The sequence below is a fragment of the Branchiostoma lanceolatum genome, chromosome 9 (assembly GCF_035083965.1).
Source record: "Branchiostoma lanceolatum isolate klBraLanc5 chromosome 9, klBraLanc5.hap2, whole genome shotgun sequence".
In the NCBI taxonomy this organism is placed as follows: domain Eukaryota; kingdom Metazoa; phylum Chordata; class Leptocardii; order Amphioxiformes; family Branchiostomatidae; genus Branchiostoma; species Branchiostoma lanceolatum.
In genome coordinates this window covers 10994530-11015010 of record NC_089730.1, presented here as the reverse complement: position 1 = coordinate 11015010, position 20481 = coordinate 10994530, and the positions used below count along the sequence as shown (strand labels likewise).

Below are 20481 nucleotides of genomic sequence, written 5' to 3'. Positions count from 1 at the left end.
AGCACACATACTAAGCACTCTTAAGCTTGTTCTAAAGAGAAGAAACATCACACTAAAAAAATTGCAATGGAGTAGGATTTTTACTTGTGGTTTATTACACAGTCTTCACAACAAAATTGTGTGCACAATTTCTACATTCCAATAGCAACAGCCGATAAATTACACAAAATTACACAAATACATTACCAGTGCCTGTCACATGACCTAACATTATCATTATCTATCATTTTGCTTAAAATAAGGTCTATTACAAGCAGCTACATACATGTACAGTCATCACTACTGAAATACATAGGTACCCCCTAATCACGTCAACTTTATGCGTTACCTTCATTCTGTGATCCTGTTTTGGCAAAAGCACAACTGAAGTATATTTTGAAAAGATTCATTCCAACTGCATCATTGCAAATCCCTGACTTCATCTTCAGTGGATTATAACTAAAATTTATATAGCCAATAAAATACTGATATGACTGCACACAAAAAAAGATCATCAAGGTTAAATGAACATATCTGATAAATAGGACATTTGCATCACCCCTCATTATATGATACCAAGCCTTTGTCTATGTTGATTAGTCAGCTGACTGCCCCACACACTTGACCTTCATCCACATGCCGTGCCTGGTCTTCATCACAACTATCATGTCCTTCTCCACGGGACGGGCGGGGTCAAGGGCAAAGGTAAACCTGGAAGATGAACATGACATAGAGCCATAAGAGGGCCATATAGCTATTACATTATGTGAACTTAAGAAACCATTTTCATATGTCATCAATGCATAATAAACATAGGAAGTGCCTCTTTCACACGGTTTACGATGATTTGACGGAGGCACATGGTCTTGTTCAAGTAAGACATAGACGGGCGTTATCAATACGTATAAAAGTAAATACCTGACTTTTAGCTTTGCTGGTGTTCTATCTACAAAAGACACTGATGACACTTACTTGAGCAGGAGACGAGCAAGAATCACCTTTTCTTCGTTCAGGGCAAAGTTCTGTCCGATGCAGTTCCTGCCGGTACAAGTAGCAAACATTTTCAGGGATGCAAACATGAGGAGAGGAAGGAGAAAGAAAGAGAGATGTCGCTACCACAGCTGTTTATCTATGAGTTGAGTAATGTTACCTCTGTCCGGCAGAGAAGGGCATGAAAGCGTGAGAGTCTATGTCCTTCATCCGGTCAGGGTGGAAACGGCTTGGGTCGAACTCCTGAAACAAGGGCATTTATGAGCGCTGTAACCAACTGTAACATTGGCATTATACAATGTACATGCATGCTCGTGTACATCACATCTCTGTTCAGAGACCAAAGGTTTCTCGAAACAAACAAAAATCATTGACAATGTACCAACCACAGACAGTGAGACACACAAACACGCGCGCGCGCGCGCACATACACACACAGACTCAAATTCAATCAAATGCATTTTGAAAGGAAGTTACTACGGGGTCCAAAATGTATTTGGCTAATTTCCGTCTAACTTTAAGGTAAAATATACCAAAGTAGCCTATTGGAGAGAACAGATGTACCATGTGCTGAGGTCCCCAGATGTCCGGGTTGTGGTGCAGCCCGTACAGGTGGATCCCTATGTACGAGTCCTCGGGGATGTGGACCCCGTCTATCACCGTGTCTTCCGTGACGGTGCGGGAGATGAAAGGAACGGGAGAGTGGAGCCGCATGGCTTCCTTCAGACACATGGTCAGGTACGGCAGTTTGTGGAGGTCCTCCCTGGGATAAGATAAGTTGAAAGCTTCTGTCACATTTGTTGTACAAGTGGTTTATTCGAGCAGCGTAGTCTAATAAGCTGAAACTGTGAGGGGCCCAACACAAATGATCCGCAAGGGCCGATGTGATATCAACGTACCACTCAATGGTGTCCTCCTCTCTGCCGGCCAGTATCTGGTCCACTTCTTCCCGAACCTTGTCCTGGTGGTGCGGATGTTGAGCCAGGGAGTACAGGGTCCAGGACAGGGTACTGGCAGTCGTGTCATGTCCTGGAGAGAGAACGAGCGGCTGGTAAGGTTTAGACGATTTTAAAAGTAACTATTTATGTGTGTGTTTCTAACGACTGCAGCATTGCGAATTTCGTGGTGATGGGATGTGTGCAGTTCTATACTAGTACTGCCTGTATTAGACACAAATTACCGGCAAACAGGAACGTGTCCACCTCCTCCCTGATCTCCAGATCTGTCAGACCTCTCCCGTCTTCATCTCGAGCTGTCAGCAAAATATCCAGAAAATCCAGCCTCTTCTTCTCCGCTAGAATCTCAGGATTGCTTTCCTGCATGGATTTAAGCACAGATCAAAATATTTCAACAAGGCCAAAAAGTTAGGTCTTGGTATATTGTGTGCTTTAATCTCAAGTACTGAAATCTCTAATTTCATTCTAAGATAGATTCAAATAGATCGGAAATAATCCATGCGTTCTTTCAAGCAAGAAAGTCAAGTGCTCTCAGACTGATAATCTGTGAACGGATGTAAAAGATGAGTTTCTCCATTTGAATTTTTGCCCATAGAATATGCCCTCGAACTTACCAGTTCCTGCCTCCTTCTCTTGATGATGGAACCCGCAGTGTCGTGAACAAAGTCACACAGGCGGAGGAACTCCCGTCCCCCCGGGGACAGGTGGTAGATAGCGGTGAACAGAACGTACAGCGGGTTGCTGCAGAACGGGTAGAAAGGCTAATAATAACTCAAGGATCGTGGACCACAATAATGCTTTCATACGTCGAACCGTCGCATAAGATTTTCTTGTCACTTTAAAGAATATATCGTTGTCTACAGGTACGACTATAAATGATAGAAGAATAGAATTAAAATCAATTCTTTGTACACTCCACATGTCTGAGGCTGTGTATATGAAAGCACATGTACTTGTAATCGAGGAAAGAGTGAACATGCCACTTACAAGTCGCGCTCAACTTGCAGGATTCCGATCCTCTTGACTGCTTCAACGTACTCATTCTTGGTCCTAGATAAGAGACGGGACAAAGCATTATTCTACTAGAGAGTGTATGGGAACTCATTCATTTGTACTTGACACGCATGTGAGAAAAGATAGATGCAAATGTGTTGAAAAGACGCAAATCACCGAAGAAATCCAATACTCACTGTTCCGGCATTTCCCCTCCTGAAAACGCGCACTGTAGGATGACTTCCATAGTACAGAGGCTAGCCTGTTGGAACATCTCGAAACTTTCCTCTTTCCCGGTGTACTTCGAAATATTTTCCTGTGTGCAAATCATAAACAGCAGGAATTCTAAAAAATGTATATTGTGTATTGGAACTTGTAAAAATCGTAAACTTGAAACACCACACATGCAGAGGACCACAGGCCACTCCCCGATACAGCATTTTGACCTATTTCGCTATGCTTGAACAGTGTATCATAAACGACTGTCAATTTGTATGAATTTGTATGGTAGCACTTACCTATAGTTGAACTAATGTAAGGGCCCTGTCCCTTATTCTTCACATGTAACTACGTATACTAGGTCCCAGGGTTGCATGCATGAAGCGTTAGCTAGTATCAGGTTTTATTTCAAGTTCGAATTCGAAAGGATTAAAATCCCTGAATGATTCCTATTTTCGGATTTTGGTTTTCAAAACCTTCTTTGGGCCTTGCCTCCTTCCGCCAAGATAACATGATAACGTGTCAATATGATTATGTGCTAATATAATTAATTCTCAACACACAAACAGCATGTATTTTCATAAAATTAAAACTATCTCGTTTATCCGAAGACATCAGCATGCCCAGGAGGATACAAAACCCTAGAAACAATTAGGTAGCATTAATTATTTTTCTCGATAGTTTAACACATACTGGAAACCTTGAGAAGCTGCTTGATGGTAACCGGGTGGGTTACCGTGATGTTGGCCAGGAAGCCAGCAAGCCAGAAGGAATGAGCACGCGGATGTTTCTCCACAGTCTGGCGGGTCATGGACAGGTACTGCTCACCCAGATATCCACCAGTCTGTGTGGGATACATGTACATATGTATAAGTATCAATGTGAGAGATCTTTACGGAGTTTGTTATCATAGGCCAGTACGCTCGTTTGACTTTAGCAGAGTTCCTTGAACAGCACTTTTACAACAAAATGTTTCCATGTAATAAACGCCCACAAAGAGCTACACACTGTACATCAAAAGAGATGCGACGATGATCATAATTCCCGAAATGCTCTGTGCTTCACTGAAGTCACTGAATTCGAAGATGGCTATCGAATTTCCAAACAGATTTTCGGGGAGGAGTCGTCGTTACGTTTTCTCTTTCTCGCTTCCTGACACATGCTTTGGGCGCGTTGGCAGTGATTCAGAAACTACGACAGCTGAGAAAACTACAACAAGCTATCTGCCACTCAAAAATCAAGACCAACATAGCACGTCCAGGTCAAAAGATACAAAAACGGAACTTCTGCTGCAGTACCAAGGTCACATACCAGGGGGCCCAAGATTGACCTTGAATTTTGGCTTCACAACACCCGCTCACATACCAAATATCATCGTAATCCATCAAGAGGTTCTTGTTTATTTGTTTGTTTGAACCTTTCTTTATTCATGAGTTATGCTGACTACAGTAGTGCGGAAACACGAACACAAACACACACACACACACACAGAGACACACACACACACACACACACACACACACAGACACACCCAAAACTATATCTCCATTTTTCATGGAGATAATTACAGTACTCATGTACACTGAGGACCCACCAGGTGCATGTTGCCGTGCAGCCAGTGGTAGGGAGGGGAGGGAAACTGCCGCCCGATACTGAATTGAATCCAGTATTTCCACAAGAACTTTGCCACAGCTAACAGCAGGTACACAGCTACTGGTACCAGCAGTCCCACTGCGACATCTACTGGGGTGACTCCTGTCTTCATGATGTCCCGCTACATGAACGAACACCAATGATAATGTAAAGTTTATGATAATCGATCACACAGAGGTAAGATACTGTTAGTAGCAACACTGCAAGCACTTAAACACAGGACACATCATGACAGACAACCGTTATAGACGTCTTTCAGAATACTGCGAAAAATATTGGCATTGTTGGAAAGTGAAATGTGTTGCAGCCTTAGGCATTCTGACTGCATTGTATGAGTATAATCGACGCCAAACCGCCATCTTGAAAATATGAGGACAAAGCACGTCAAGCGTTTATAAGTGTACCTACGTGCAAAAGCTTACGTTCATATTCACCTTGCATATTCACCTTGCATCAGCCGGTAGGTACCCTTGTCGGGTAATGAGGCTGGTAGATTCGATATGTAGATGGCGCAGGGTATAAGCTTCCTTCCTTCCTTCATTCCTTCCTTCCTTCCTTCCTTCTTTCTTCCCTTCCTTCCTTCCTTCCTTCCTTCCTTCCTTCTTTCCGTCCTTCCTTCCTTCCTTCCTTCCTTCCAAACGTCCTTCCCTCATGGCTCATGTGGTTAGTACGAGAAGGTATACTGGTACTGGATGCCTATGACCAACCGACAACATGTAGTGTCGCTAGCATTACACGGTACTTACAGAGCCACAATCCCGAGGGCAAGGTTAAGAGGCCCCTTTATAGACGTCTTCCGATGTTCAAACCACTCCCAAATAAAAAGGGCTCAAAAATCCAAGTTCACCTATTACCTATTATTGAGTTGACGACCTTTGTACCCAACTCGTGACCGACTTCTGGCCAACGTCCAAGCAGATATTGGGATGAACTTGAATAGTAACATTTATAGTAGCTATAGCTACCATTTTTTACTGATACACGCCACCATTCCGTAGGTGGGCGTAACAAGCTAACTTCAACACCAAGTCTTGTTCTTTCAGCCCAGCACAAACCATGGTACTCCGCCAGCGCTCACTCTTTTATCGCATGACAAGTAATCCATAAACCTTGCAACTGCTACATTTGGTTTACGTCTTGTTTCACAAATATTAATTAAATGTGTATGTTGTAGTAATATCTTTCCGAATGTGACAATTTTGTGAAGGAAACTCGTCATTTACGACCTAATACATTTGCAAGTAGCCAATGTTGGTGAAGTGTTTTCAATACATGAATTTTAACTATTCGTTATTTCAAATGATCCCTTTTTCTAACAAATAAGCCTAAAAATTCAAACCCGTTTGCAGGACTTAGCGATTTCCCCATTCCCGAAAAGACATAATTTCGTAATTTTTGCAATTTGATGGTCCTTTTAGCCACGTGCACTATCTTCACTGCGCGCTGATTGGATGATCCTGAATCACATGATTCTCACCACCATATAAGTACAGCGGAAGTTCACCTAGTATCTGCCTCTTGTTGGATTCGTCCGCGCCGCCGGAGGTCGCGAGTGAAGTCACGACCAGGTCCTCGCAGTTCACGGCTGCACGAACGCGTTTTGCCGTTGTGAAGAGTGTTTGTTGCGGGGGATGTGTGCCGGGCGGCCGGGCAAGTTCTTCTGGACCGAGATTAACGGCGGCCACTGAGGGGAAACAGGCCGCCAGGATACGGCGACAGATGCGGCAAGCCATGCGGGCCAGGCACTCGGTGTGGTCGTCCGTGACTGCGTTGGGAAGCGAACGATGTTTCGTCACGTTTGAAGGTCGGAATTCGAACACCGACGGACACTAGAACCCTGTGTCTTGCTGTCGGGGTGAAGCCTCTAAGTACAGCGTTTGGGTGGAGAGTGCGGTAAAGTGACTCTTGTTTTGTTTGCGTTTTCTTGAAGTTTTGTTTTATTCTTTTTCGGACGCCGTCTGCACACGTGTTGATTTGCATTTGTGTAGGTGTGTGTCTGGCGTCAGCTTTTCTGTCTTTTGCACTGTGTGATTTGCATTTGATATTGTGCGTGGGGAGGGCATTTTGTGAGGAATGGGTTTGGTACGTGGTTGAAGTATTTATCTGAGAAGGGAGGGAAACTCGTGACAAGAATCCCATAGTGACCATGTTCGGTGTGTGCCGGCATGGCGGAGGACTGCTCGAGTGGGTCTTAGGTGTTTTGGATCATCCGTGTTTCTGACGTTGATGTTCTTTTGATATTGAAGTTACAGTATGACCACCGAGACCCGAGCCGTCCAGACATAATGGTCCAGACAGGAGATACCGAAGAGTGTGCAGCGGGTGCGGCGGACGCCGCCGCCGGTTTCTTCGGCTACGTTGACGCTGCTGCGGTGGGCACCACCGTGAGGGGATGCGGTTTTCACTAGCACTGGTGCCGAGGGAGCGAAGGATTCCGTCCACTCCGTTAGAGCGACAGATTTAACTAAGTTAAAGGTGTGGGTGGAGATTACGGTAAGGTGGCAGTTGTTATTTGTTGGAATTCTTGAATTTTTGGTTTATTCCTTTTTTGGACGCCGTCTGCACACGTGTTGATTTGCTTTGGTGTTCGGGCGTTAGTTTTTTTTTTGCAGCTGCGTGATTTGCATTTGATATTGTGCTTTGGGAGGGCACTTTGTAAGGAACTGGTTTGGAACGGGGTTTGAAGTGACTTTGTGTTTAGAAAGGGAGGGAAACTCGTGACAAGAATCCCATAGTGACCATGTTCGGTGTGTGCCGGCATGGCGGAGGACTGCTCGAGGGGGTCTTAGGTGTTTTGGATGTCTCACCCGTGTTTCTGACGTTGCTGTTCCTTTGGTAATGAAGTTACAGTATGGCCACCGAAAGCCGAGCCGTCCAGACAGAGGACACAGAGTGCAGTGGATGCCGCGGACGCCGCCTCCAGCTGCCTTCACTGGCTACACTGACGCTGTTGCAGCGGGCTTCACCAGGACCAGGGACAGGGGTTGAGGGCTCCACTGGCGCCGGGGGAACGACGGACTCCGCTTGCTCCGTTTGGGCGACAGAATCAGCAAGCCTTGCTGGCTCAGAACACTTTGCAATCGCCCGCAATGTCGTTGAGCGTTTCTGCATCCGTGGGGTTTTCTCGTCGGACTGTTTATAAATGTTTTGTTTGTATTTGCATACAGAGTCGGCGACACCGTGACACACGTCTAAGGGATGCAGGAGAAGTTCCCCAGGACGATGGTGGCATCCTCTTCACCATTAACAGTGAAAGATGGGCCAGGAGAGGAACAGGGCAGCTGTAGCAGCAGTCACTCCGCAATAACAGCAGAAGCGGCACGCAGTGAGTATCACTGCCGAGAGTCTTTTCCGACTCGGAGAAAGGAGAAGTGCAGTTGGGTGCCTTAGGATTACATCAGTCCCAGGTACGGATTGCGCAAGTGAGCCAGCTGTAAGGAGTGGTTCAGTTTGTTTTAGCGTTTTTTTTGTCCATTTTAAGTTTTTATTATGATTATGTTGGTGACAATTGTTTAATTTGGTGCTGTTTTTTTTTTTTTTTTTTTTTTTTAATGTTTTGCATAATGGTTTCATTGATTGAGTGTATTATGTGTTATTGTATTTTGGAAAACAGTGCTTGTACGGACTCCCGGTCGTTCGCGCTTGGTGTCACTGTTAGTGTGTGAATATCAAGTTGCGTGGACCGGAGAGTTTCTGGTTATGGCGTGTTTTCGTTTGTGATGAAACGGCGCGCATGTGCGAACTTCTGATCGTTCGGGCTTGGTGTTTGCTAGCACTCTTAGTGTGCGAGCACCGGGTAGCGTTGGTCAGTCGTTCGCGTATGGCTGGTGTTTCATATTGTGGGAAACGGCGCGCATGTGCGGACTTCTGATCGTTTCGTGCTTGGTGTTTGCTAGCACTGTTAGTGTGCGAACACCGGGTAGCGTTGGTCAGTCATTCGCGTATGGCGGGTGTTTCAGTAGGGGAAAACGACGTACACATACGGGACTTCGGTCATTTGTGCTCGGGGTTTGCTACGTCTTCCATCGTGCAAACTTTGAGTAGCTTTGGTTGAGGGGGCCGTGATGGTGTGACGTGTTTTCATATTGATGAAACGGCGCACATGTGCGAACTTCTGATCGTTTCGTGCTTGGTGTTTGCTAGCACTCTTAGTGTGCGAACACCGGGTAGCGTTGGTCAGTCATTCGCGTATGGCGGGTGTTTCAGTAGGGGAAAACGACGTACACATACGGGACTTCGGTCATTTGTGCTCGGGGTTTGTTACGTCTTCCATCGTGCAAACTTTGAGTAGCTTTGGCTGAGGGGGCCGTGATGGTGTGACGTGTTTTCATATTGATGAAACGGCGCGCATGTGCGAACTTCTGATCGTTTCGTGCTTGGTGTTTGCTGGCACTCTTAGTGTGCGAACACCGGGTAGCGTTGGTCAGTCATTCGCGTATGGCGGGTGTTTCAGTAGGGGAAAACGACGTACACATACGGGACTTCGGTCATTTGTGCTCGGGGTTTGTTACGTCTTCCATCGTGCAAACTTTGAGTAGCTTTGGCTGAGGGGGCCGTGATGGTGTGACGTGTTTTCATATTGATGAAACGGCGCACATGTGCGAACTTCTGATCGTTTCGTGCTTGGTGTTTGCTGGCACTTTTAGTGTGCGAGCACCGGGTAGCGTTGGTCAGTCATTCGCGTATGGCGGGTGTTTCATATTGTGGGAAACGGCGCGCATGTGCGGACTTCTGATCGTTTCGTGCTTGGTGTTTGCTAGCACTTTTAGTGTGTGAACACCGAGTAGCGTTGGTCAGTCATTCGCGCATGGCGGGTGTTTCGTACGTTGGGAAACGGCGCGCATGTGCGGACTTCTGATCGTTCGTGCTTGGTGTTTGCTAGCACTGTTGTGTGCGAACACCGAGTAGCGTCGGTCAGTCATTCGCGCATGGTGGGTGTTTCATATGTTGGGAAACGGCGCGCGTGTTCGGACTTCTGATCGTTCGTGCTTGGTGTTTGCTAGCACTGTTTGTGTGCGAACACCGGGTAGCGTCGGTCAGTCATTTGTGCATGGCGGGTGTTCTCATAGGTGTGATGAAACGGCGCGCATGTGTGGACTTCTGATCGTTTCGTGCTTGGTGTTTGCTAGCACTTTTAGTGTGCGAACACCGAGTAGCGTTGGTCAGTCATTCGCGCATGGCGGCTGATTCATATGTTGGGAAACGGCGCGCATGTGCGGACTTCTGATCGTTCGGGCTTGGTGTTTGCTAGCACTGTTTGTGTGCGAACACCGAGAAGCGTTGGTCAGACATTCGCGCATGGCGGGTGTTTCATATGTTGGGAAACGGCGCGCATTGAGGACTTCTGATCGTTCGTGTTTGGTGTTTGCTGGCATTCAACTCGGGTGCTTTACGTTTAGATTATGGTTACGCTACGAGATGGTGTATACAACGTGTGTGCTTTGGAATGAATAGTAGACCCATCCGCCCATCCGGATCTCGCCCATATTGTTTTGAAATGGATGCGTCATGTTGTGACATCAGGGACGGTTTTACAAAAGTATTGAAGTAATGGAAACCGGAGGTCCAGCAAAATATTTGATATCTGTCGGAGGGGGATAGTTACGACAGAATGTGATGTGCATAGCAAGGCATTTAGAGTCGTTTAGTAGCATATGGTTGTTTAAAGTCCATTGGCATAATTGATCCAGATCAGACTGTAGGGTTGAAGGTTGTTTGAGCAGTCTTGATTGGAGCATGTTCATATCATCCACGTATTTCTATACCGGACTAGAGGCATCAGAAGCAGCATCGTCAATCAGTACCAGGGATAATATGGGGCCTAGTAGAGTTCCTTGCGCATCTACACATGTCAGGTGTTCCCACTCTGAGAGAGCTCCACGGTAGCGCACGCGCTGTTTCCTGTCGGATATGAAGCTGGCCACCCACGGTATGAGTTCAGGTCGGAGTCCCATGGTTAACAGTTTGGTAATGACGGTGTGATGGTGGACTCTATCAAAAGCTTGGGAAAAGTCTGTAGCTACGAGAGTGCATACTGTAGATGGTTTGTCCGTCCCCTTGAATAGGCTGTGTACCAGACTGACGAGTGCATACACTGTAGACCGCCCTTTAAGGCTGCCAAATTGTCGGTTGTCGAATGTAATGTCTTTCAAAATCCAAGAAAGGGCAAAGTGTTCCGCTATCTTTGAAAACTGGGAAGTCAGAGAGATGGGTCTAAGTTGATCGATCTTGGCTGGTTTGGTTTTTGGTACGGGTACCACAACTGCTTGTTTCCACTGACAGGGTACTATGCCGCTTGCGAACGAGGCGTTGAGAACATGGCAGAATTCCTTCAACAGTTTCAGTGGTATGTTATCCGGTCCCGGTGCCTTGTTTGTTTTCACTGCTAGGAGGCGCTTGTAAATGTCCCAGACTTGCAGGGTGGGCAGCTGTTGTGGTGCCGGGAGAAAGGCGGGTAGTTGAGTAAAATCCAGCGCAGGGAGGGCTTTGGAGACTTCAGCAAATTTGGCATTTATGGCATTGGCAATGGTGGTGCTGTCTTCAGAGTCGAGCCCTGGGAGTGTGATTCCACAGTCAGACTTTCTCACGTTAGCCATGTTCATGATTTCTTGATACCACTGTTTTGGGTTGGCTGCCTTTAGGGATGAGACCCTGTCTGTGTAATATGTCTTCTTTGCTTTGGCCAGTGTTCTTTGTGTCAGGTTTCTGTAGAATTTCCAGACGGTCGGAGACTGTTTGTGAAAAGCCTTCTGTCGGAGGCTAATCAGCTGTTTTATCTTGGGCGTTACCCAAGGCTTGTCAGAGTTATGTACTTTGACAGACTTGGTAGGAAAGAAAGTGTTGATGGCGTTCTCAAGAGTGTTATGAAAGGCACTGGCCTTTTCTGAAACCCCCTGTGCATTATAAACTTCAGTCCACTTATGCGCCGTGATCCATTTGCCGAAGTCAAACATTCCAGTTTCACAGAGTTTACGGACCTGTTTCTTTGTACATTTGTTGTCAGTGGTTTTGGATTCAGGGATCCAAAGGACAGACGAATGGTCACTAAGGCCTACTGGAGGCAGTATAGAAGGACGCTTGTACAGGTATTTCATGTTGGTCAAGATCAGGTCGAGAATGGCGTTACCTCGGGTGTTGTCTTTTACAACTTGGGACAGGAGGCCGCCTCTGCAGATATCAGAAACATCAGTCCTATTAAAGTCTCCTAGTATTGCGAAACCACAATCTGGATACTTCGTACGCATGTTGTCGGTGACTGCAAGTACATGGCCAGCAAAAGTGTCACGATGTGGGGAGTCAGGGGGTAGGTAGACTCCACAGACTACGATGCAGGACAGGGGTCTTGGGAGTCGTCGGGGTCTAGTCATCACCCATACACATTCCAACTCATCCGGTACAGGGCACTCGCTGAGCTGTCTTGATGATATAGTCTGATCAACGTATACGGCAACTCCTCCGCCTCTTCTGTCCCTCCTGTGTTTAGAGAACAAGTTGTAGCCACTTACTGTTATAGCTGACTCGGGATGGTTGTCCGATAGCCAGGTTTCCGACACGACCGCAATATCGACCTGGTTTTGTGAGAGGGTGGCTTGAAATTCGTCGATTTTGTTGACTAAAGATCTCGGGTTGCACAGGAACATTTGTGGTACACGGTTTGATGACGAGTCTTATATCTGAGGACATATAAGAAAGGGTCGAAAGGCAGGGGTGAGAAGAAAGACAGGGGAGTTTGAAATGAGAAAACAAGTGTCCATACTCGTACTTCATAGTATGCAGATGGAATGGTTTTGACGTCTAACAATAATTCCGATGATTGAAAGTTGGTGTGATTAAAAAAACGTTGAAACATGAATAAACGTCTACTGTGTTTATTAGAAAGGGTGAGAGATAAGAAAGGGTGGTTGAAAGATTGAAGGCTATGAGGTTGGGGTAAATAGATGATGGTTGATAAGGATGGGGGTAATATATGAGAATTATCTAATGAGAAATAAAGTAACAAGATAGCATGGGAACGAGAGGAGACAAAGCGACTTCGGCATTCCCCCATAACTTAATCACACATGAAGGATGATCCAATGAGTGCGCAGTGTGGATAGGAAACTATCTTCACTGCGCGCTGATTGGATGATCCTGAATCACATGATTCTCACCACCATATAAGTACAGCGGAAGTTCACCTAGTATCTGCCTCTTGTTGGATTCATCCGCAAAGCCGAGGAGCGTGGTGAGGTCGACCCAGAAAACGTTAGTGCTAGGGGTTCTCCGAGGTGGGAAACAGAAGGGTTTTTCGGCCTAGGGAAAGTCACCAGTTGACAACACACCCACCCACCCCACCCTAGCTCACATACGTTAACAGTTTACAAGGGTCCGGCTCCGCCGCGCGACTTCGGCATTCCCCCATAACTTAATCACACATGAAGGATGATCCAATGAGTGCGCAGTGTGGATAGGAAACTTTTCTGGAGGAGGTCGGGAGCGGTACTGCAGATTAAGTTCTGGATGGGTATGTACTTCGTAGGTCCGACTTGTGAAATATGAAAATATACAAGACAGTAGGCTGAAAACCAGGGAAAATCCTACCTAGGCCCAGACAGAATGACCTTTAGGACATAGTTTAAATAACATGAAAAGGATCGATTTAGGAGCCAATGTAGCCATGTCTGTCCGTCGAAGCGCCGCTTACATTCAAATACATCATATCTTTCACCGTGATAACGAGTAGGTAAATATATCAAGATTTGTGGATGGAAACTATCTGTGTACTCCCCCTTCAGTGTGAGGTATTATAGTTGATATATGTTTGACCTAATTATTCCAAATGGAGTTCTCAATAACATCATATCTGATGATATGGGAGGACAGTCGTTTGAAATATTATGTTAATCTTTCCATCCTGTTTGAAATTCTAGCTCAGCCTCTTCACTGGATCTACAACCTAAAGAAGTTAGACTCCATCATAGCTAGTAAAGAAGCACCAGAGTTCCACCAGCCCTCCGCTAACCCATACTACAGAATAGACACTGGACGGAACAGTTGTTATGGCGACCAGGCTTATGTTATGTTGGAGTCACTGGCAGAGTGTCAGGGTGAGACTTTCCACAAGCTTGGCGATGAAAATGTCAATAAGTAATTCGAAATACATTTAGTTTGTACTTTTTAGTCTATAAAACATAAAAAAATTTACTGGTAGATAGGTCAACATTGCCTGCATTTTTCTTTGTATTTTAAGGTCTGCTTGAAAACTAGGACATAACTAATCTCCAAGCAGATGTATAGGTGGCAAGGCAGTATCCAAAGGGCCAACCAGTATCCAATAGGCCACCGATCGCCAGTGATTAACCATTAAAAAGAATAGAAGTTTGATCTCAACTTTGCCTTCGGACATATATGTATTTGTACAGTGGTGTAAAGTAATAATTGCTGTGAGACAATTGGACTAGAGCTGCTAACAGTATATATCCCAGGAGAAACTGCGTGTATGTGAACCTTTTTTAAAATCTGATTTCAGGGCTTGATATTGCTGACTTAAAGGAGAGAACGTACCGGATGTTTGGGCCAGGAACAGACTATGACAACACTCGGAACTCTGAATACAAGCCCCATGGAGGTAACATTCAGGTTCTCCCATAGCCTTACATGTAACCTGGAATCCCGACTGTTGCCAGCGTCAAAACTTTAAGGCCTCGCTGAGGTCTTTGGATCCATGACTAGAGACAGCATGCCCCTGATCTTTACCTCAGCTCCTCTGTGGAAGACTCTGAACGCATGTTGGCCTCGGGGCCACTGAAACTGGACCTGGCCACAGTCTGGATCTTAGGTTACCTCACATGCATGTGTGCTGTTTCAAGGAGTTGTGGAAGTAAAGATGGAAAGTTGAGTGTACATATAACTTCTACCTAACCAAAGACTCTACTCCACCCATGTATGTCTGTTTCCCTTTCCAGGTGTGAAGAAATCCTACCCCATCAATGGTTCCTGGAGACACTTCAGCATTAAAGACTTCCTGAAAAAGACCGAGGCAGGGAAGGATGATACAGGTTAGGTACATCTTTGCATTCTCTGAAAGTTTTTTCTTAACGTTCAGTTTGATACACAACTGTCTCCTGTTTTTTAGACAAGGTGTTGTACATGTAATATGTTGTGAAGTTAGACTTGTATTGTCAACAAAGCCTGTGAAGTTGACATGTACGTGCATGTAAGAGTTAAATAAAATTTAGAGTCAGCTTTAAGATGGCAGTCACATATTAGCATCCGTATCATACTTGGACACATTTGTAGAACTAGCGGGTATGTTTTTTCTTCTATTCCAGGTTCTAAAGAAGATGATCAGGTTGATGGTGCAACCAAAGTTGCCCCGTTGGTTGCCTTGTATGCGGGACAGCCCTGTATGTTGGAGAAGGTTGAAGATGCTCTCAGGGTGACCCAGAACTCGGACACTGCTGTGGCGGCAGGGCTCACAACTGCCAGGTATGGGAGGGAGATACTTACATGTGACGTATAATTCAGTTCATTATTAAGATACCAAACTTACAGACACACAAATGGTAGCCTGAATGGCGTTGATATTTACGTATGTCAAACGACATTGATTAGATTGGTGGCATTGGCACACATGGGATAAGAATTTGGAGACCATTTCCATTTTCAATTTCTTATGTATTCTTACTACAGAAATTTTTGTGTTCTCTTACTACAGAAAGGTTAGTCTTCATACAGAAAAACAGTCTTTACATCTTTTTATATTCTTAATCATATGCATGCACAAAAAATGTGCTACCTAGAAAACATTGTGCAAGTTCAATTGAAAATAACATCAATGTAACTATAAAGAAATGAAATACTGTTTCAGAATGAGATGCCCCTAGGTGCCAATAGCCCTACAGTTTGATAGCCCTATGTTACTGGGTTAGGCTAAGTGCTAGGGCGTGTCAGTAAATAGAGCTGTCAGAGACAGTCAGAACATAGCCGTGTAACCTTCATGATAACCTGCATATCTTGCAATTCATATGATCTAGATGAAAACATAAATCTTAATGACAGCATGATTGACCTTCTATTTTCAATCTTACATGAACTTGAACTAGAATACTGGAACAGTACATCCTCTATGGGAGGAAAGACAGAGTGATAGAGACGGTGATGGAGGAAATGAGAAAACCCAACAGGAAGAATCCGACCGACCTAGACCAGGCAATGGTCAGCTTCCTGCAGAAAGTACTGGACAACAGGGGCGGTCAGCACAGGAAAGTTGTCACCACGGTCTTCTCAAACAACTGACGTAAGGATGCATCTCTGTTCTTCACTTTATCATGTATTGTTCATATTGCAACTTGTTAACGTACACAGGTATGGGGAAAATGTTTTGCCAAAGCTAACAACTTCATCAGTCACATTACATTGTACATGTATATATGAAAGGAGCAATTTGAAAAGCATTCTGCATTGTGACTAACGTAAATAGGACTAATTAAAATAGTGGATTTTTTACTGCTTTGGACTAAATATGATACGAAATATGGATTTTTACTGCTTTGATTTTCTCTGAACTCTATGGATTTTTCAACATACATATCTTTTCTTGACCAGTTATCATTAGTGAGTGATTGTATCTTATCCATCAAAACGTGCTAGTCAAATGTACCAACACACACCACAGAAAAACACATGCATACATCCATACAAAGTGTGCATATACATGTAAACACACTTGCACAAACACACATGTATACAGTCATACACACAAACACACACACCCTACATGTACGAACAGACACAAACCACACACACACCATAGTTCTACTCCAATCCTTTCCCCATTGCAATCCTCTTGCCTGTAGATTTGCCAAAGTCCCTCCAGTCAGCCGTCCATGGTGTAGTGACTGGTGAGGACTATGTGTCGGCCATCCGTACCACCATCAGGGCAGGAGGGTGTAACTCCAGCAGGTCTTCTATCATCGGGGCATGTTTTGGTGCACAGGTGGGCCTCACTTGTTGATTCATTAGTGATTAGTTGAATACTAATGATAATTACGTACATGTAAGTTGTACTGGGACAGCATTACTGTTTGCTGAGGCAGACTAACAGTAACTGATGAATTTATTCCATCTATTGTATTTGTTTGTCAATAGACTGATCTTGACTGTCAACCACAATTAGCAGGTAGCTAAACCAATGATAGCATGGCAGAAAGTGGCTGCATGTTCATTAAATGTTTGCAATTTTATGGTTTTTAATTGGTATTTCTAGAGATGACAGGGGTTTGACAGAGATGGGCGAGGCTAGCTATGTAAACGGTCTATTATGGCTAACTTATGACGATAGCTCAGGATTATTACATGCAATTCAAGGATTAATTGAAGATTTGAAAAAGAAAATCATGAACCAAAGGTATCCAATGTCTAACAGTAAACTGATATTTCAATTTTCTCTTTTTCTAGATGGGAGTTGAAGGCATCCCGGCTGACTGGAAGGCCAAAACGTTCCGTTATCAGCAAGTGTTGGAGCTAGCCAGCCGTGTTGTCAGCTGTAGATCCTCTCTTTAAGGGGGCAGGTTGAGAGCAGGGTGTATGTCTATCCTGTGGTCTACTGTATGTGCATAATGATAGTTTCTGGCTGAAATCACTGCAACTGTGAAGGCCAAAAACTGGATAAAAGCCAGACAGTAAACGCGGTGGCAAACACTCTCTTCCAACCATCTTAGACCACTACCTACCTCTTATCAAAAACAAGTAATTTCACAACTCAGAACATCATAAAGATAAATGAAATACGGTAGCAGAGATATTCAATTTGATGAAATTTTAAAGGAAAGTATTGTCAGGGGATATTATGAACTACCTATATAGAATAAATATGATGATTTATCTAATAATGCAATGCTGCAAAGTGACTCTGGTAACAAATCTCTCTTTCTTGCCTAGAAAGTTTTTAACACAAGATGTTCTTTCAACATCGGAAACTTAATTGTCTACTTGAAGGAAACAATAAATTGTAGTTTTAAGAAGTTTTTTCAATGTTCTACTTGTGATAGGCTGTCACAACATGAAGAAATGTTACAGTATTGTAGATAATGCAGGTTTTACAAACAGAAATACAGTGACAAACATCAAGTTGAACATAATTGTTAATGTTGAGTTCTTTGTCCCTTTCTTTTCTTCCATTGCCTCTTCTTTGCCTTTTTCTCTGCAACAATTTCTGGAGGGTCTGGTGGAACGAACCCGTCTGTGATTCTGTAGAATGTAACAGTTGAGTCTGTGTCACAGATAGCTAGAGTCACTCTCTTAGTCCTTAGGTCAGGTTCCTCCAGCTCTAGTTCATCTTGTGGAAGTGGAACATGGGTCAGAAAGTCTCGTAACCTAAAGGGAAAGAAACAAAATGGTCAAAGTTAATTACGGACATCTTTCCCATTTAGAGTGTTGTGTCTATCAGCAATAACCATAATTACCCATCTGCGTATAACAGTATAGTAGGCATCCTGTTACAGTACTCTGTTTTTAACTCATTTGCATGAGGATGTAGATGACAGACATAATCAAAATTAGGTGCTTCAGGCATCTTTTGCACACAAAGAAACTTAAACCTACATTTGCTGATGCTCCTGACATCCAATGTAATAATATGTGCATTGCTGCCATGATTTGCAAAAACTACAGTATATGTTCATAACTTGAAACCAGTTTGGGTAAAGATACAAATGTAGTTGAAACATTTTAACTGCAAGGGACATAACATACAGGTGAGGAAAGGTGGAAATACAGAGAATAAGATACATTCATAGACTAAGACTCGGGAATTGTTGGAAATACTGTTTAGTATTGTGATTAAAGTTTCCACTTTTTGGTCTACAACTTGATATAAAAGAGCTAGAGACTTATCTATTTATCTCATTATCTTGACATATCTGTACCTTTGTGGACTGAGCTCTGTCTGTTTTCCAAGTGGCACTAACACCTGAAGGTCATCGGCCTGTGTCGGACGGCCGGACAGGGTCACCAGCTGAAGGGCTGGACAGGGCTGGACGTCAAGTTCTTCCCACTGCTTGGCTGGAATCAAATTAATAATTTCCTGGAGTTGAACTTGAATAGTACAAATCTATACATCAGCAGTTGACTATTAGAATATATATGTCAAATGTGGCAAAGCAATTGAATAACTCGTGTTGCTTGTGCAATACAACATTTTAAACAAGACAATAAGTGATAGCCGCGGCCGACTTCACCCCTTCTTAATACTAGAGCATAGTTCTTTTCATGCACACACAGACAAGCCAAAAAAAATACTTCCCTCTCTTTGGGTGAAGGGATAGAAAAAGACAAGCCACAAAAGTTCATTTACAGTGGACTTGTGCATAACACTTCAACCAAATACACATCAAGAAAGTTGGACACAAGGAGTGAGAAAAAGATCTATGTATGAATGGAACTTCTATTTTCAATTACTCTGATAAAGATTCTGACAGAAATTACCTTCTGAGAGGTACAGATATACCAGCATGGCGACGTTAATTTGTTCCTGGTTGTTGAAACCATAAGCCAGCATTTGCTTGTACTGTAGGAGGAAAGAAACGCCCAGTTGAAATATTACTTCTGTGACTATTTTGTTGGGTTTACCCAAGGAGGGTCTGATAAAACCAGTAATTATATCATCAAGGCTAAGGTCCTTGATAACTTAATAAGAGCAACAAACTGAAAATTTCAGAATTATTCTACGGTTCCCATCTGGCCGAAGACATAAACTCATTAAAATCAATTCTTATGGTGTGTAAAAACAAAGGCCATGCATGGATGGTGTCAGAGCCTGCATTTTGGCTGTTTCGTGTGAGTGAGATCTACTAGTAGTATATATTGGAATAGTAATCTACAACATCCTAATGCAAATTGCTGCACTGAGTGAACGTATATTGTTCACCCAGTGCAACCTAAGGATACAACCTCCTTGATGAAAACCACCTTGAACTGATACAATCAAATATAGACAGCGAGGCGATTTTTAAAATTCCCAACTTTTTATGCCCACTGCCTTAGAGCATTGAACAAGTGTGAGATCCGCGCATAATACACCTGGAGGCTTACTATGTTAACTGGGTAATCTATCCTGTATGTTGTTGCAGTCATTTCACGTTATTTACCTTTGGGTGTTCCAATAACAACGTCAGATCGCCTGCAAGCGTTTCATTTTGTTCACTCGACGCCATCTTGTGTATACTAGAGTACACCATTAAGATAGAGGGGTTAAACCTCTTGATACATATCTGTTTGAATCTTACCTATTGTGTCTTGAATACAATTATTATCTTAAAAAACTTAATAGATTAATGTTCAATACTGAAAATAGTACATTACATCTATTTGGAATGTGTCTTTATCAATATTTTACTATGTACGAATCTTCCCTAAGAACTAGTGGATTCGTCTATGATGTAAGAGGTCAAAGGTATCTAAGGACGCGATCCATCGAAGGACAAGATTGCACAACGCGTGGAAACGCCGAAGTTACACAGATTTGCCGCGTTTTGGCGACCTCAGGGTCACCCAAGCGTCTGCCAGAGTACCTGGAGTTGAGACAAAGATGTCAGTCCCTGCAAAGGTATTTTTCAGCGGCTGCGTAGCGACGAGTTTGGGAATTATCGGGTACATCCACTACAGCCAGGTGCGGGACAGAGAGCGGATGAGACAGGGTCCGGTCAGGGAC

The 20481-nt window shown here is 43.9% G+C and overlaps 4 protein-coding genes across 4 annotated transcripts; 1 reads left to right on the top strand and 3 right to left on the bottom strand.

Moving 5' to 3' along the window:
• Nucleotides 1-72: 72 nt before the first annotated feature.
• On the bottom strand, nucleotides 73-3264 carry LOC136441365 (leukotriene-B4 omega-hydroxylase 3-like). Its single transcript, XM_066437621.1, has 9 exons — nucleotides 3116-3264; nucleotides 2913-2975; nucleotides 2540-2666; nucleotides 2150-2285; nucleotides 1869-1998; nucleotides 1534-1732; nucleotides 1130-1212; nucleotides 952-1017; nucleotides 73-690 (listed from the first exon to the last, which is right to left on the bottom strand). Exons 1-9 carry the CDS (start codon nucleotides 3247-3249, stop codon nucleotides 576-578), a joined length of 1053 nt encoding a protein of 350 aa, XP_066293718.1. The 5' UTR covers nucleotides 3250-3264; the 3' UTR covers nucleotides 73-575.
• Nucleotides 3265-3663: 399 nt separating this feature from the next.
• Nucleotides 3664-5212, bottom strand: LOC136441366 (cytochrome P450 4A4-like). Its single transcript, XM_066437622.1, has 3 exons — nucleotides 5199-5212; nucleotides 4732-4911; nucleotides 3664-3981 (listed from the first exon to the last, which is right to left on the bottom strand). The coding sequence occupies exons 2-3, from the start codon at nucleotides 4900-4902 to the stop codon at nucleotides 3820-3822; spliced, it is 333 nt and encodes a 110-aa protein (XP_066293719.1). The 5' UTR covers nucleotides 4903-4911; nucleotides 5199-5212; the 3' UTR covers nucleotides 3664-3819.
• Nucleotides 5213-13668: 8456 nt separating this feature from the next.
• LOC136441723 (crystallin J1A-like) lies at nucleotides 13669-17924 on the top strand. Its single transcript, XM_066438166.1, has 7 exons — nucleotides 13669-13876; nucleotides 14299-14397; nucleotides 14735-14827; nucleotides 15101-15257; nucleotides 15875-16068; nucleotides 16628-16767; nucleotides 17229-17924. The coding sequence occupies exons 1-5, from the start codon at nucleotides 13849-13851 to the stop codon at nucleotides 16065-16067; spliced, it is 570 nt and encodes a 189-aa protein (XP_066294263.1). The 5' UTR covers nucleotides 13669-13848; the 3' UTR covers nucleotide 16068; nucleotides 16628-16767; nucleotides 17229-17924.
• LOC136441724 (tRNA-splicing endonuclease subunit Sen15-like) lies at nucleotides 16870-20036 on the bottom strand. Its single transcript, XM_066438167.1, has 4 exons — nucleotides 19919-20036; nucleotides 19257-19338; nucleotides 18698-18833; nucleotides 16870-18146 (listed from the first exon to the last, which is right to left on the bottom strand). Exons 1-4 carry the CDS (start codon nucleotides 20006-20008, stop codon nucleotides 17915-17917), a joined length of 540 nt encoding a protein of 179 aa, XP_066294264.1. The 5' UTR covers nucleotides 20009-20036; the 3' UTR covers nucleotides 16870-17914.
• Nucleotides 20037-20481: the final 445 nt, after the last annotated feature.

Bases quoted from the DNA above. Each gene is read 5' to 3' on its own strand.
- LOC136441723 (XM_066438166.1), top strand. From the start codon at position 13,849: ATGTTGGAGTCACTGGCAGAGTGTCAGG. The intron at 13,877-14,298 runs GTGAGACTTTCC...ATCTGATTTCAG, and splicing joins GTCACTGGCAGAGTGTCAGG to GGCTTGATATTGCTGACTTA. The intron at 15,258-15,874 runs GTATGGGAGGGA...AACTTGAACTAG, and splicing joins GCAGGGCTCACAACTGCCAG to AATACTGGAACAGTACATCC.
- LOC136441724 (XM_066438167.1), bottom strand. From the start codon at position 20,008: ATGGTGTACTCTAGTATACACAAGATGGCGTCGAGTGAACAAAATGAA. The intron at 18,834-19,256 runs GTAATTTCTGTC...ATTTGATTCCAG, and splicing joins ATATCTGTACCTCTCAGAAG to CCAAGCAGTGGGAAGAACTT. The intron at 18,147-18,697 runs GTACAGATATGT...CTTTCCCTTTAG, and splicing joins ACAGAGCTCAGTCCACAAAG to GTTACGAGACTTTCTGACCC.
- LOC136441365 (XM_066437621.1), bottom strand. From the start codon at position 3,249: ATGATTTGCACACAGGAAAATATTTCGAAGTACACCGGGAAAGAGGAA. The intron at 2,667-2,912 runs GTAAGTGGCATG...CCCGTTCTGCAG, and splicing joins CTGCAAGTTGAGCGCGACTT to CAACCCGCTGTACGTTCTGT. The intron at 1,999-2,149 runs GTAATTTGTGTC...TTCTCTCTCCAG, and splicing joins GGACACGTTCCTGTTTGCCG to GACATGACACGACTGCCAGT.
- LOC136441366 (XM_066437622.1), bottom strand. From the start codon at position 4,902: ATGAAGACAGGAGTCACCCCAGTAGATGTCGCAGTGGGACTGCTGGTA. The intron at 3,982-4,731 runs GTGGGTCCTCAG...TATCCCACACAG, and splicing joins TGCACGGCAACATGCACCTG to ACTGGTGGATATCTGGGTGA.